Here is a 14,564-nt window from a genome sequence, read left to right on the forward strand (position 1 = left end):
GCCAAGGCCCTAAGCAGTGTTAATTTTTCTCCTTGTACAAAGTGAATGTGTAAGTGACTTGGGTTTGGGGTTTCTTTGTATGCATCTTTGATGCAATGTTTCTGTCATCATTCTGATCAGTCTTTTCAGTCTGGTCTTAAGTGTCCATTTCTGTTCCTTCATGTCTGCAGCCAGGGAATCTACAGAAGACTTGTGTGTCTTCAGCAGAAATTTTTGCTCCAGCGTGTTAGTTTTGTGTCTTATCCCATTGTTTTTTTAACGTGGGTATCCTTGCTTGGTTTTGCATCAGCATCCTTTCGTTGGAAGGTATTCTTTAGTGGGTTTTAAGTACAGAACTTTTAAAAATACTTGATGTAATGGATAATAGTAAAGCTGTTCCTTTTATGTTTATTTATTTATAATCATTCTCTTTCTTAAATCACGTCCTCATTCAATTAAGTAATTAGTTGGAGCAGAATTAGGGCAGGGGATTTTGCAGTTATATGGCTTGTCTGCAATTACAGTCTTTCAGTTTACATCGCCTCACAGCTCATGGTGAGAGAATGTGTGTTGCTTGTCTTGCTTTCACCAAAAAAAAGTTAAAATAGAAGATGTTCACTCTGCTGAGAAGTTCACAGGTTTTTAGAAGTATATGTTTGCTGGGGGGGGGAGGGGGCATGGCTCTACAGATGGGTTGCCAGGCAATTAATTCTTCCTACTTGGATTGCCTGCAATAGGGGACAATCCAGCTCTCATGAGCAGCGCAATATTATTTGCAAAAGGAAACTACAGAGTAACAATTTTCCTATTCTCTTCCTTCTTTCTTCCGTCTTCCCAGCCTTACTGTAAACCTCCCTTCTTTGCTGTGCATTTCTGAGAAACTACGAATGATTGATATGATAGCAGTGCTGTCATTCTTCTTAACCAAAAAAAAAGGAAAAAAGTCATTTTTATTCTAGGTATTTTAATAGAGTCCCATTAAGGATGTATTGCTGACTGAAATATTGGCATGAAGGGCTCTCACTGAGCTGAGCCCAGGAATTAAGAAGTCAGGAAATCGGCTCCTGCATTGCAAAAGAACCTTGTGTGACACAGTATCTCCTGATTGGGGGGATCATTACTGCTATTATGACTCGACTTGCGTAGGAATTTTAAATTTCATCTGAATGTCAGTAATAACCCTCTTAGCAAATTATCCTGAATAAAATCACGAAGGCATTTTATATAATAGGTGTTGAATTACTGGATAGATTTGCTAATTAAATACTCTTTGTTCTGCTGCAGTTGACATTACAGGGTAAGATCTTGAACAATTATTCTCAACAGCTGTACTTTGTTAAGGGAAAAATTAACTACAAAGTTTATTTTTTTTTCTACACTTGAAGTTGGCAGATTTTTGAAATGTGCTTGAAAAAAAATTCATCATCCAGTTGGTAATGAGAAGATAAATATGCAGGTGTTGCTGTGAAATCAGATAACTACCGACTGCCTTATTAATGAATTTAGCAAGCCTTTATAACCTTCTGTTTTGTAGCTGTTGGCACTTATAAGTGATCCCCTGTCAGAATAGGTAGCACTAGCATATGCCAGTCACTTGATTAAGCTAACTTGTCTGTGACCTTATTGCCTACATCCACTGCTATCCTCAGAGACAACTGAGAAATGGTCTTTGCACAGCTGAATATATATATATTTTTTTTTTTTAGTGGGCAGTAATCTTATTTTAACAAAAAATAGTGTTATCTTTCTAAATATTATTAGATAACATTATTTCAGAGAATGAAGTAGAAAATGCCACAGATAATCAAGGGAAAAAAATGGTAGGCCTTTTTCTCTTTTATATGTAAACTCTTCATTTTCTCTGTCCAGTTTTTTGTTTCAGGGACTCCTGTTTGCTTTTGGAGTACTAAAGGAAAGGTATAACCTTTCTCTGTAGGAGTTAGCTAATAAATGAGAGAAAGGGGGGGTTGTTAATAAGCTGGAATTCTCATTACTGTGTATGAAATTTAATGTCATGTACCAGAAATATGTGTCTTTAGAATAATTTTAAAACTCCATGGAAAAATGGTGGGGTGGTGCCATTTGAATCGCTCACTAGGAGATGAATAGGAGTAGAATATCTTTTTTAAGCTTCTGATTAAAATGGAATTGGGTGCATCTGAGCACATACAGCCTAGAGTGAATCTGCAGTTAAGATTCACCATTTCACCGTGTTCTTTGTCTACATAAGAGGTTGAGGCCAGCTGAATTTTTTGCAGTTTGAGACGTCAGCAGAGTTCAGGCATTGCATTGTTCGAGTACCCAGTGTGCAGCATCAGTGGATGGTCTTTAAACTAACTGGATGTTTTGAACTTGACTCAGAGAGTGTAAATCCATAGGTAGCCATATGTGTCTGGGGAATATCCCTGACAAGAATTCACATTCATTATGAGTCAGCTGTGGTTTGGAACCTAACTTTTGCTTAAGTGCTTTGAAGGGAATGCTATATGGTGTTTGTGTTTGCTTAGTTCATGTCTTTCTACTTTGGGAGAGTATGTTGAAACAGAGTATTATGTTTACAGAGTAAAGAGTTGTGAAACTTGGAATGCTTTCGGTGCATAATTCTGTGGTGCATAATTTAAAACAGACTGAAAAAGCATAATGGACCTCGGTGTTCATCACAGGTTGTTTAAAGGTTCAGAAATATTAAAGAAAATGTTCATATTGAAAGAATGACAGTGTTGTCATCATGTGCTGTTATGCAGAGGTGGACATGTCGCCTTCAATTCAGAATTATTTGCTGCAACAGCAATAATCAGTATCATATTAGTCAAGACTCTTGGATTGATTCTTAAGCTCCTTGGCCTTATGAAGGTCATAAGGTTTCCCATAAGATGGTTTTATTCCCCTTGAGCATGAGCAGCTTTTCCCTGTTCTCCTGGGTTCAGCAGTAGCAGTCATTTTTCTCCTTCTTGGTGGCTGGTGCAGTGCAGTGTTTTGACTTTCAGCTCGGGAACAGAGCTGATAACAAGGATGTTTTGGTTTGGCCAAGGACTTTGTGAGCCTCATGCTCTGCCAGGGAGGAGGGGAAGCCGGGAGGAAGCAGAGACAGGACACCTGACCCAAGCTAGCCCAAGAGGTATTCCATACCACAGCACGTCATGTCCAGGATGTAACTGGGAGTTAGCCGGAAGGGCTGAGAGACTGTGGGGTTGGAGGAGGTATCGGTCGGTGCTTGGTCGGGCTGGGGGGGGGGGGGGGCAGTTATCGGTCAGCTGGTGGTGAGATGTTGTATTCTCTTCCCTTGTTATTTCCTTTATCATTATTATTATTGGTGGTAGCAGTAGTGATCTGTGTTACACCTTAGTTACTAAACTGTTCTTATCTCAACCCGTGGGAGTTGCATTCTTTTTGACTCTCCATCCCTCTGGGAGTAGGGGGAGGGCAAGGGGGGGGGGGGGGGAAGTGAGTGAATGAGTTGTCTGGTTTGGTTTAAACCACGACGGTTCTTTTTTGGTGCCCAACATGGGGCACAAGGGGTTGAGATAATGACAGATCTGACCAGATTAATAGTCACTCGTCACAATGCTGATTTATTGGCTCTCAGAGTTGTTCCTCTTGGTCTCACAGTTTCAGAATGTTGTAACTTACTCAGACCCGGTATTTGCTGCGTTAGTGTTTATCAAGTGTGGGGCTTGGGCTAAGGTTCTTGTCTCACTGTGCTTTATGGCCATGACTTGTAATACGGGCGGGCTCCAGCAGCAGGGCGGGACGGACGTGGCTGTGGACTTGTACCTGGCCGTCCGGCTGCTCTTCACCGTCCTGGCCCTCGCCAGTTTTTTCTTTAACTTTCCTCATCCCTGCTAATTTCTTCTGCTCACCTCCCTGTTGTAGACTTCTTGACTACAAGTCATGGTTCTGCCTTTTTGGCAAATATGGCTATTTGATGTATGAAAAGTAATAAAATTTAGACCAAGTTACTAAATGTAATATAACAAATGTAATATAACCTGTTAAAATAGCGTGTTGCCTGTCTTTAAAGCTAGAGTACCACACTGGTCAGATTCACCTAATAGACTGATCTATCATTGCTGTAACAAGTGATTCAAAGTAATCCTTTACTTTGTAATCCTAATTTAAGAAAATTAGAAGTATAACTATATGTGAGTAGCAGGAATAGCTGAAAAAAACCCTGAGATTTATCCCGAGTGGGGATGGAAAAGGACTGAAACCAAGGAACTGGGACTAACCAGTTGGAATCTGGAGCTGCATGTCAGAGCACTGGGATCCTGTTGAAATAGGAAGTAGGGAATACAGTGGAAATGAGGTCAGGTGACTGAAGGAGTGGACCAGATGCTGGTTCATATGCAGCTGTGTAAACTTCACCAATCCCTTCCTGCTGCAGCAGGTACGCATTTTGTTCAACAGGCTAATTCTGTTTCGACATTTCTGGGCTACAGCTGTATCTGTGGCTTCAGATGATAGAATCTTCAACCCCTCTCCACTGTGCTGGCCAGTGTTAGAGATGGGAGCAGTAGCCTACTCATGTGAGGTCTCTATAGCTATTTCTAAGGTTCAGATTATTGAGTATTTGGGGGACTTGGGGTGCATTCTTGGCTGAGGAACAAACATGGCTACACACGTATTTGCCCACTGATTCAACATCTGTATCCTGTCTCTATCCCAGCTTCTTGTCCCACTTAGAGTTTCATTAAGGAATTTGCTTTTTGGTGACCCATTCTGAGGTCGTGACAAGGGTAATCGACCTTTTGACTAGATTCTTGTTAAGTGAACACCATCAAAGCTGTACTGAATAGGATGTTTTGGGGAAAAGACTCAGTGACGTCAAGAAATAAGCTGGTGGGTGTGAAGGAGGCAACTGACCTAAATTACTGAAAGAGGCTTAATTCTGGCACTTTCTGATTAGGTTTTATTTGAGCATTTGATTCAGTGTTCTTTTTTTCCTAAGGTAAAATATGTGTGTGCCCATGCAATTTTGAGATTTGTTTTAATCTTGTATTAGGGGAGTTAATAATAGCGTTAATACAAGGTCAGATGAGAATTTACTCATGTAATAGGAGTATTGAGGTGACTGTGTGTTGCCAGGAGAGAGGTGGTTTCCTTTGTTTTGAAAGGTGAGAGCATTTGGAGTTAGCAACCTAATGGATATGTTTGCAGTGCTAGCTTGTAATTATATCATACACTAATCTTTGCTTATTTTTTTTATTTCAGATTTTGATGCATACCAAAGAGATGGTGCAAAAGGTAATGCTGAGCTTTTTCATTAAAAAACAACCCTTAAAAAGCACACCTGGTGAATTTTTTTTATTCTAGGGTAACTGTAACCCAAACAGACCTGAAATCACTTCTTAGGATGCCTGGTTTACAAATCTAATCCTTCGTAATGGATTATAGCTTTTTTTCTTTTCCTACCACAGATATGATCTGGCCCCTGTTTGAAGCCTATGTGTGACTGTTTCAAGCAAATTAGCAACAGTGCTAATTAGAGTTTACTCACAGACCCATTACACCATGTGTTCTAGTGTTTAATACAGTTTATTTTTTGGCATACTTTAAACCCTGCCACGGGGTGATTTTTTTACTATAGAGTTTAACATGGACATAGCCATGCTGCGGTTTTTGCAGCTGCATTGATTTTTCCACTATTGAAGACATGAGGTTTTCATTTTTTCAAGTTAATATTATGTAATTGGATGCATCTCCCCATTTTTTTGTGACATTTACTGGTGTTGACAATTTTTCTTTTCACCTTTTTCCTTGCTATGCCTTTCACATGCACCTCAGGCTTTGTCATGCTCCTCTGTTTGTCTAGAGGTTTTGCTCCATTATCACAGAGTATTATGGCAGTCTGGCTGGTGTTTGAATGCAGTCTTTTCCAAGTAGGGCATTTGAATTGTTAACAAGGATCAGAATGAGAGATGATACGAAGGACAGTGTCAGTCAGAAGGAATCAAGTAGGTGTTTGTGTTCATCTCCAGGTGTAGATATTCAGTAGTTCAGCTTGGGGATACAAAACTTTTGGGCCATAGTAGCTAGATCCTTATCCAAAATGAATGCCTTGTTCCCTGAAAGATCTGCTGCCCAGGGGAGGAGTAACACAGGTAATTAAGTTTAGATTACAGCAGAAGAAAAAGGATGGGAGCGGGAAGATGGAAATATGAAGCCACATGCATAATCTAAAGAAGTGTAAGAGCAGCCTACTCTGGACAGTACTGTGGTGTTCTCAGTTACTGTATCCACTAGCCAATACTTTCACTAGATAGAGTATTCAGCTTTGGGTTTTTTTATTTTTTTTTTTTCCTTGAATCTAGAATGACTTTTTCGTAATAACATTGTGATGACTGGAGCTGGAATGGGACACCTGACGCTTGTATTATCTTTCAAGCTCGTTCGCTAAGTGCCTTATCTGAATAGTCTTTGTCCAGCAGTCTCTAAGTGATCTTCTTGTGTCCTAGCAGTCTAAAGTTATTTCTGATTAGCGTTCCTGCTGTTTCTCAAGATTGGACTTATTCACCGACTTATTTTTCTAGCACTAATTTAATAAAATTTTAACTACTTATATTGTGTACACAACTGAGCAGTGATTAAAAAAAAAAACCAGTGGTTTAAGTTTCTTTACATTCAAATATGTCTTAATGAAATGTACAGAATTCTCAGTAAAAACTTAACATTTTTCTGCCTTTCATATTTAAGGGATAATATACAGATAATGATATTTTTGAATCTTGAAAATGAGTTGAGACTTTGAAAAGATGGAGTGGTTCTGTTTTGTTTTTCAAAGCAATTTGTTTCATTTAGATGAACCTTGAAGTGATTTATGGAGACACAGATTCCATTATGATAAACACTAATAGCACCAATTTGGATGAGGTCTTCAAGTTGGGGAACAAGGTAAGGAATTTTTTCACTTTAAAGCTTTCCTACGTGTCTGTGCTGTAAGACAGATGGTATGAAGAGAGGACTCCATGGCATAAGTAGAGAATAAGCCATAAGGAAGAACTTGACAATGTGTGGACACTATGGAGTAGTAAAAGTTCAGAGTGCCTTGTCTTCATGTGTAGCTGCTTTCTGCTTGTTTAAAATTGGTTAAATTGAATGACACTTTCATTATATAATGAGCTTTTTAACTAATCCTAAATTAATTAGGGGACTATCTGCAGCCAAAACGTATGGTACAATTCTTCCAACTAGTTCCATTTACAATGTGAACGCAATTTAGATTTTAATGATTTTTGATTTGACATGAAAGGTATCTATCAGTTTGGTTTAGTTATGTAGTATGTATTACACTCTATGTGCCATCAGATTTCCAGTGATAAATTATTAATAATAAAATAAAATAATTAATTTAAAATATTAATTTCCAAGGTGTATTAGATATACAAGAGATCTCTGATTAGCAGTTGGCAACTGATGATGTGGAAGTTTTGTGGCTCTGTGAGACTCTGGAATTGAAAAATCTTTTAGAACACTTAAAGATGCAAGGATTGTTTTCGCAAGACAAAAGAAATTTGTGATGAAAATTAGACCTATGGAACCTGAAGAAAACATTGAGGGATTTTTATAACATTAAACAAAAGTCATGTAACTGTAAGGCAAGAGTGATTTTGGGGAAGTTAGAATACTTTTGCCTTTATGCTAAGTTGGTACTTTGAGAAGTAGGTGCATCACAGGAGGATGGGAAAATGATTAATATTGTGATGTCATAACTGAGTAGTAAGAGGGCTGGTGCAATCTCTCTCTTTTGTTTTCCATACAAGACTATATATAATTTTATGTGTATATACATCATAGTATAAGAAAGTGTAGCCCCACTCTAGATGTGTCTGTGTGGTTTCATTCTAGTTTGGTTTTTATCCCCATACCTCCCATATGTGGCTAAATGTTGTAGTGGAACAATTAATCATAGTTTTTATAAAGGCTGACAGGATCATCATCATCATCAGTTAAATACTTCTGGCTTTGATTCAGGTTTATTGAGAAAATAGGTAGGTTTTTGAAATTGTCACGTTCTTAAGAGTGAAATCTTGGAATTTTTTAATCTAATTACTTCTGTAACTTGTATCAGTTGTTGTTGGTTTCGGTTTTTTTGATTCTTTGATTTGGGTTGTTTTGTCATTGATTATGGGGGGTTTGGGTTGTTGGGATTTTTTGGTGATTTTTTTTTTTAGGTTTGGTTTTTGTTTCTCTTTGGGTTTTTTTTCTGTTTGTTTGTTGTTTTTTTTTTTTCCAGACACTTTTTGATTAAAATTTTCATATCATGTACTTGATTTTAAAAGTGAATACACTTACGTCTGTAAATAAGCACACTATCAAACTTGGCGATGCAATTGTGAAAGTTGTGGCTCTCAGTATTTTTTCTGTGGCATAAAAAAGTGATTTTTTTGGGGTTTCTTGTTTCACATATTTCTTGTTTGTTTATTCCTCAAGAAAGTGATAGTGACTTTTTTTGCAAGCACTTCTGTAATTTAAGTTTTTCCTCATTTTGCATGATTCATATAAAAATGTTAACAGTAGAGAATTGTATTTGTTGATAAGGAACACTCTTAAGAAATGTCAATGCTGTATTGCTTAATAATCTCTTTCAAAACATCATGTTCAGAGATGAGGAATATTTACATTGCATTCATTGTATTTTTGCTTTAATGCAGACTGCATGGAAGAGACACAATTTTAATGCAAACAATTACTCTGCGAGCAGTTAGCATATGTATGCCTGTTCTTATGTAAAGTGTGAATTTATAGGTTGTCTTCGGTGATGAAATATTCCCCCGAGAGATTAATTTTGGTTTTCTGTTGGAGACAGTTCTCTCATGTTCTGTTTTCCCCCTCTAATGCCTTGTCTCACAGGTTTCTGGTTGTGTTCACTCCTACTGCTAACCTCCCCATTATTTATATTTGCGCTCCTTTCAGTCATTACTCATCAGAATTTCATACGTTTCTTCATTTTTCTATGCTTCCTTATGAATCAGATTTGCCAGTGCATTCAGTACTTCACTGTTGCTGGTTTTTAAGTACTTGATTAGTATGATGTAAAAAAAAAAATAATTGGAAATACTTAAAAGGCAGAAAAATTCGTAGACTGTTTTGCTTTAATGAGCAAAACATGAAGCTCTTGATAAAGTGGTTTAGCTTCATGATGTCCCTTCACAACTTAAAATTATGCAAGGGAAATATAACTCTAAAGGATAGCCCTGGAGTATTAAAATATTATAATAGCTCCTGCAGTAGGAAAAATTAAGATCTAAGTTAGAAAAAATAAATGCATATATATGTATGTATACATATACATGGAAAATTTGTAAGGAGAGTTTTGGTTAAAACTGGTAAAGTGTGCCCAAATGCAGATAGATGACCAGTGAGATTTTATGTTGGAAGTACTGTTCCTGTCATAGTGAGGGTGTGTGCTAGATGGTAGAGAAACTTTAATTTGTACAAAACTTAAGTGAAGCGTGAAAAAAGGATAGCTCATAACTGGTGGCCTCTGACAAGAGAATTGGAAATAATGGAGTAACAGTTGATAGGGAGATACTGAAAATCAAAAAGGAAAGAAAGCATTAGAGGAAAGAAGCGAAGAGTAGAACAAGCAAAGACAGAACAGGATGTCTGAGGAGTGATGTGCAGATAATTCTGTTGAAGAAAGTAAAGTGAAAATGTATGAAGGAAGAAAAATGCAAGTGGGAAATTTTTTAGTGGAGCCAGTAAATGGGTGAATGTGTATTGGAACCCCTGTTTGTTATTGAAGGTCCACGCTATTCTGAGCTATTGCATTTCTCTCCTCTTAGAGTAGAGGTGAGATGTGGAGCCACTTGATATTCAGTGCTATATTAAGACAACATATCAAGTGCAATTTCAAGCTTTTGTACGTGGATAAGACATAGTATGTGTGTAGAAAAATGGCACCATTTCCTCTTGCTGAGGTGCTATAGAAAAAGTAGGCATATTGTGGGGAAGAGTATAAATAAATACTTAGATATTTTTTATAAAGCAGTTTCCATATTTTAAGAGACCATCTCTTATCTTTTTCTAGAAAGTGGATCCTTACTTTGAAATCCCCTGTTTGCTTAATTTATGTGAGAGGCTAGATAGAATAGGTGCCCTAGTGAAATGGGCTGTAGTCAGTTTTTTGCAAGGTCACATTCAGTTCCATGCTTCTCTGCCCTGCTTAATTATGTTAGGGTGTTAGATATACCAAGTTATAAATCCTGAAGAAGCCAGTGGTTGAACCTTAATTTTAATAGTAGCTTATAGTTACTATTGTGAACTTAATTTCACAAGTAATGATATCTCAGCAGTCTTTAAAATATATATGCAAACTCAAAGTGTGCAATGTTACTTGTTTTAAAGCTTAAGATGGAAGTTGAAATTTTATGTAGTTATTACAGTGTTGCATTTGGTTTTTGTGTTGGTGCATTTGCAGGTCAAAAGTGAAGTGAACAAGCTCTATAAATTGTTGGAAATTGATATTGATGGAGTCTTTAAGTCATTGCTACTGTTAAAGAAGAAGAAATATGCCGCTCTGACTGTGGAACCAACAGGAGATGGGAAATACGTAACTAAACAAGAACTGAAGGGACTGGATATAGTCCGAAGAGACTGGTGTGATCTCGCAAAAGAGACTGGAAAGTGAGTTTCTTTGTGGCATTATCCTTGGTGTTCTGTTTTAAACAGTACATGCTTTATAAACCTTTGATATCACATGCCTGTTTCGTGAACAGTGCAGATTGGTAGGTAACATCAGTGTTAGAGCATCTTAACTGATTTTTGTAGGAAATGGTGAGCAGTGGATTTCAGCATTGGTAACAGAGTGTACTTGTTCCAGTCCAAATGTCTCTAATTTCACTGTTTGTTTTTGCATATTTTGTGGAAGCTGGGCATTTGAGTTGTCACAGTTTTGTATAGGCAGTTTAACAGGTGACATCTTGTGAAAAGGGTAGGTGCTATAAGCATTTGGAGTCGTAGGGTTTAGGTCAGTTGGGTTTTTTTGAAGGTGGTTAAAGAAGCTGGTGGTAAGCTCTTTCAGCATCTCCTAATAAAGCTGGAAGTGCATTGGGTGCAGCCTGAGCTGATGATCCCTTCCCCCAAAACTGTTTTTCTTCCATTTCTTAAATGAAACTCCTCTGATACTTCATTATGATGGATACTGGATACTGATGGTTTATTAGTTGTCATTGCACAGGGCATTTTCATGCTTAAATTCAATAGAAATAATATGTTTATCATTGTAGAAAGAAAACTGGGGTGGGTGGAGAGGTGGTCATCTGGGGGCTGACTCAACTTATATTGCGTACTGCCTCTTGAAAACTTAAATAAATTGTGGTCCAAATGCATCCAAAATTGAATACTTTTTTACATCTGTAAAAATACACCCCACACTTGCTTACTGTTCTTAAGACTTGCATTTTCTAAGAAAAGATGCATCATAATAGAAGCAAATTTTTCCAAGTTAGGAATGTATTAGTAATTAAAGCTATACAAATGTTTGAGAGTGTTCTTTAGTGACTAACTCTTCTGCAGCTGGCAGATCTTCCAACCACATTTACAGAAATAGGCAAGACTTTGCTTACTTGGTATGTTCTCCCTCATCTTAAGATACCTGCTACGGAATAATAAATGGCAAAATTAAATGGGAGCAGAAAATAGAAACCAGTTGCATTCAACAATTCCAAATCACTGTTTAACGTTAGAACCATTTCCAATAATTTGCTTTTAGTAAAATAAGTAAATAGATAAAACACACCATGAAATGTCTTGGCAAATCTTGAAAGATTTTGCATCAGACTTCATCCTTAGGCTCTTTAATTCTTAGAGGTAACCCAGGGGAATAGAGGATTGTGTTTATTGTGATGGTTTTGCTTTGTATGTCTTAAGCTTTTCCTCATTTCTGGATTATTTTTGCAGCTATGTAATTGGTCAGATTCTTTCTGATCAGTCCCGAGACATAATTGTGGAAAACATTCAAAGGCGGCTTATAGAAATTGGAGAAAATGTGACCAATGGCCAGATCCCCGTAAATCAATTTGAAATAAACAAGGTAAATGATTTCTCAGCTCTTTTCTGCCTCAGAAAAGCTTCAGTGTTCCTGAATATATTGACTTTTGATAAAAATACTTTTAATCCTTCTGATGCCATGAAGTATCAGGAGTTTTATTAGATACTGAGTAGTATAGAACATACAGCAAAGATTGTATGGTGTGAGAAAAAAAAATACCTTGTGGGGCTGGAGGCTAGTCTTGCTTCCTCAGAATAACAGCTTCGTGTCTGATCCCATTCTACCATCTTACTGATTGTGCACTTTGAGAATAACATGATAGATCATGCTTTCAGAAGTTTTCTCCTAAATTGTTATCTTTTATTTTAGTTTTAAAATACATAACTTAAGAATGTAATGGAAAAGAATCAAATCTTCCATTTTCTAGAAAAAAAAACATATAAAAATATACTATTCTTAGTTTATTTCCCTTCAAAGCTCTGTAGAAGAAAGCTAGCAGTAATTTTGAGGTCTCATTCAAGACTTTCCTACAGCAAGAAGTAAACCACTCTGCTTTACCTACAAGAGTTTTAGCAAGCAGCATTGTGGTTTTGGTTTATTTTTATGAATCCTCAGTGAAATCCATATATTTAACTTCAGAAGCACCCGCAGACGGGGGTGTTTTTCACTAATGAATCAGCTATTACCATACCCCCCTTGTGCTTCTAATAGAGATGTTCCAAATTTTTTCCATCCAAAGTCTCTGTCTTCTGCCAGCTGGACATCTCTCTGCTCTGTAAGACTGTGTTAATCAGTTCAGAAATGCATTCAGGTTGTCATATTAGTGTTTAGAGAAATCAGTGATTTTTATGGTTAACTTAAAAAAAAACCAGGCTGTAGTATTAGAACACACTGGTGTTTACAGTACTACTTAGTGTCCCAGTAAAAGATACCTGGAAGCATTTTCATTTTAAATGCTGAATGTTTCTTTGTTTTGCTACTTTGAAAAAAAAAAAAGTATTTTACTATTAAGTCAAATGTGTAAGTTGTTTCTAAGAATGGGTTTAACTGTAAATATTTAAATGTAGTGTTTTATGTAGAAGAAAAACTCATTGTGGAATCTCAGAAGTAAGAGATGCATGGAAATGTTAAATCCAGTTGTATCCTCTTGCTACAGAGCTGTTAAATACAGTTAACTACTTGATATAGAGATTTACTTTATGACCTGAACTGATGCAGGGGTGAGGGGGTAATCTCTGGCTGTATTTTTTTTGTTTTGAATAATGTTTTCATCTTCAGTGTAGTTTAATTTGAAAACAGCTGCATTATATCTGTAACTGTTTTGAACTATTGTGATATTAATGTATGAAGGACTGTACCTAGACTTTAATATTTGGAAAATACCTTTATTATATTTTTTTCCATCTTTTTTTTTTGCGTTGCAAACACACTTGTGAATAGTACATGGATGAAGATACCTACAATGTAATCTTGTCTTTTGAAGTTATGAGTTCTCCATCACTGAAGTGAAATACTTTTCTCATAGTTATGTTTCTGGTTCCTCCTTTGATCTCTTAGGCACTGACAAAAGATCCACAGGATTACCCTGACAGAAAAAGCTTGCCACATGTGCATGTTGCCATGTGGATAAACTCTCAAGGAGGCCGAAAGGTGAAGGCGGGAGACACAGTGTCATACATAATTTGTCAGGTAAAAATCTCTTTAGCTAAATAGAAAGTATTGTTTTGAGAGATGGCAAAGAAAAGCAACTCAACTCCTGGAATAAAATGTTTTGGTATTTCTTTATAGTGAGATTATGCTATAGTTTAAAATAGTTTTCTGTACTTAATTTAGTTTTATAAAGTGAGAAAGCACCACTATGATCAGCTCAGCTTGTCTGACTGTTCCATACGGTGGCTGGTAAAATTCCCCTGAATTAATTTCTGCCTGAAACTAGAACCTATTTTTAAGGAAAATATCCAGTCTTTGTTTTAAGGAGAAGAAAATTCTGGTGGTGAAGAACCTGCCATTCTTGGCAAGCTAATGGGTAGTGCTGGTTAAATAGTGTTGTTGTTACTTTTCGTCTTAGTCTGTGTCTTTTCAATTCATAGTCATTGGATGTGGCAGTACCTCCTTTGGATAGACTGGGGAATTTGAGAAACTTCCTGTTTTCAGGTGTTTATCATATAAATGTTTAACATTATTTCACAAATACATACTCCACTTCGAATTTGCTGTTAAAAAAAAACAAGGTGTAAATTGGATTAGATCAACCAAACTGATGGACTTGACAGTGTGACTTCTGTAGTGGACCAGTGTTTCAGCTCATTCACTGTTAAAAACTGAAAGATACTGTATTTTATTTGATTGAGAGTTCTTATGCCTGACGAAGCTGCCAAGACTTAAGAGAGCTGGGCCACGGATAAGGCTGAGCAATGGCACAATACACAAGAAGAATGTACTTGTTGAAAGAAGGGAGCTGAAGGAATTGCATTGTAATTATTTTTGCAAAGCAGCTGGATGAGCTGAATAGTCCTAAATTAATTTTGTTCTGAATACTAAGTTGTCTGAAAGGAGTAGGAGGGACCAGTGGCTTGCAGTTTGTCTTTTTTAG

The 14,564-nt window shown here is 36.9% G+C and overlaps 1 protein-coding gene across 2 annotated transcripts in view; it reads left to right on the plus strand.

Annotated features, from left to right (window-relative positions):
- The window catches only part of POLA1 (DNA polymerase alpha 1, catalytic subunit), a 202,237-nt gene that overhangs the window by 71,650 nt on the left and 116,023 nt on the right, over positions 1-14,564 (plus strand). For both annotated transcript variants that reach the window (XM_061453308.1, XM_061453307.1), the window contains exons 27-31: positions 5,191-5,223; positions 6,778-6,870; positions 10,400-10,605; positions 11,881-12,013; positions 13,529-13,660. In XM_061453308.1, coding sequence (XP_061309292.1) covers positions 5,191-5,223; positions 6,778-6,870; positions 10,400-10,605; positions 11,881-12,013; positions 13,529-13,660 — 597 coding nt within the window. The remainder of the gene's footprint in view (positions 1-5,190; positions 5,224-6,777; positions 6,871-10,399; positions 10,606-11,880; positions 12,014-13,528; positions 13,661-14,564) is intronic.

The sequence above is a fragment of the Pezoporus flaviventris genome, unplaced genomic scaffold (genome assembly GCF_033815535.1).
Source record: "Pezoporus flaviventris isolate CSIRO_AGI_PZ_B2104156 unplaced genomic scaffold, CSIRO_AGI_Pfla_v1 ptg000015l, whole genome shotgun sequence".
NCBI classification, from domain to species: domain Eukaryota; kingdom Metazoa; phylum Chordata; class Aves; order Psittaciformes; family Psittacidae; genus Pezoporus; species Pezoporus flaviventris.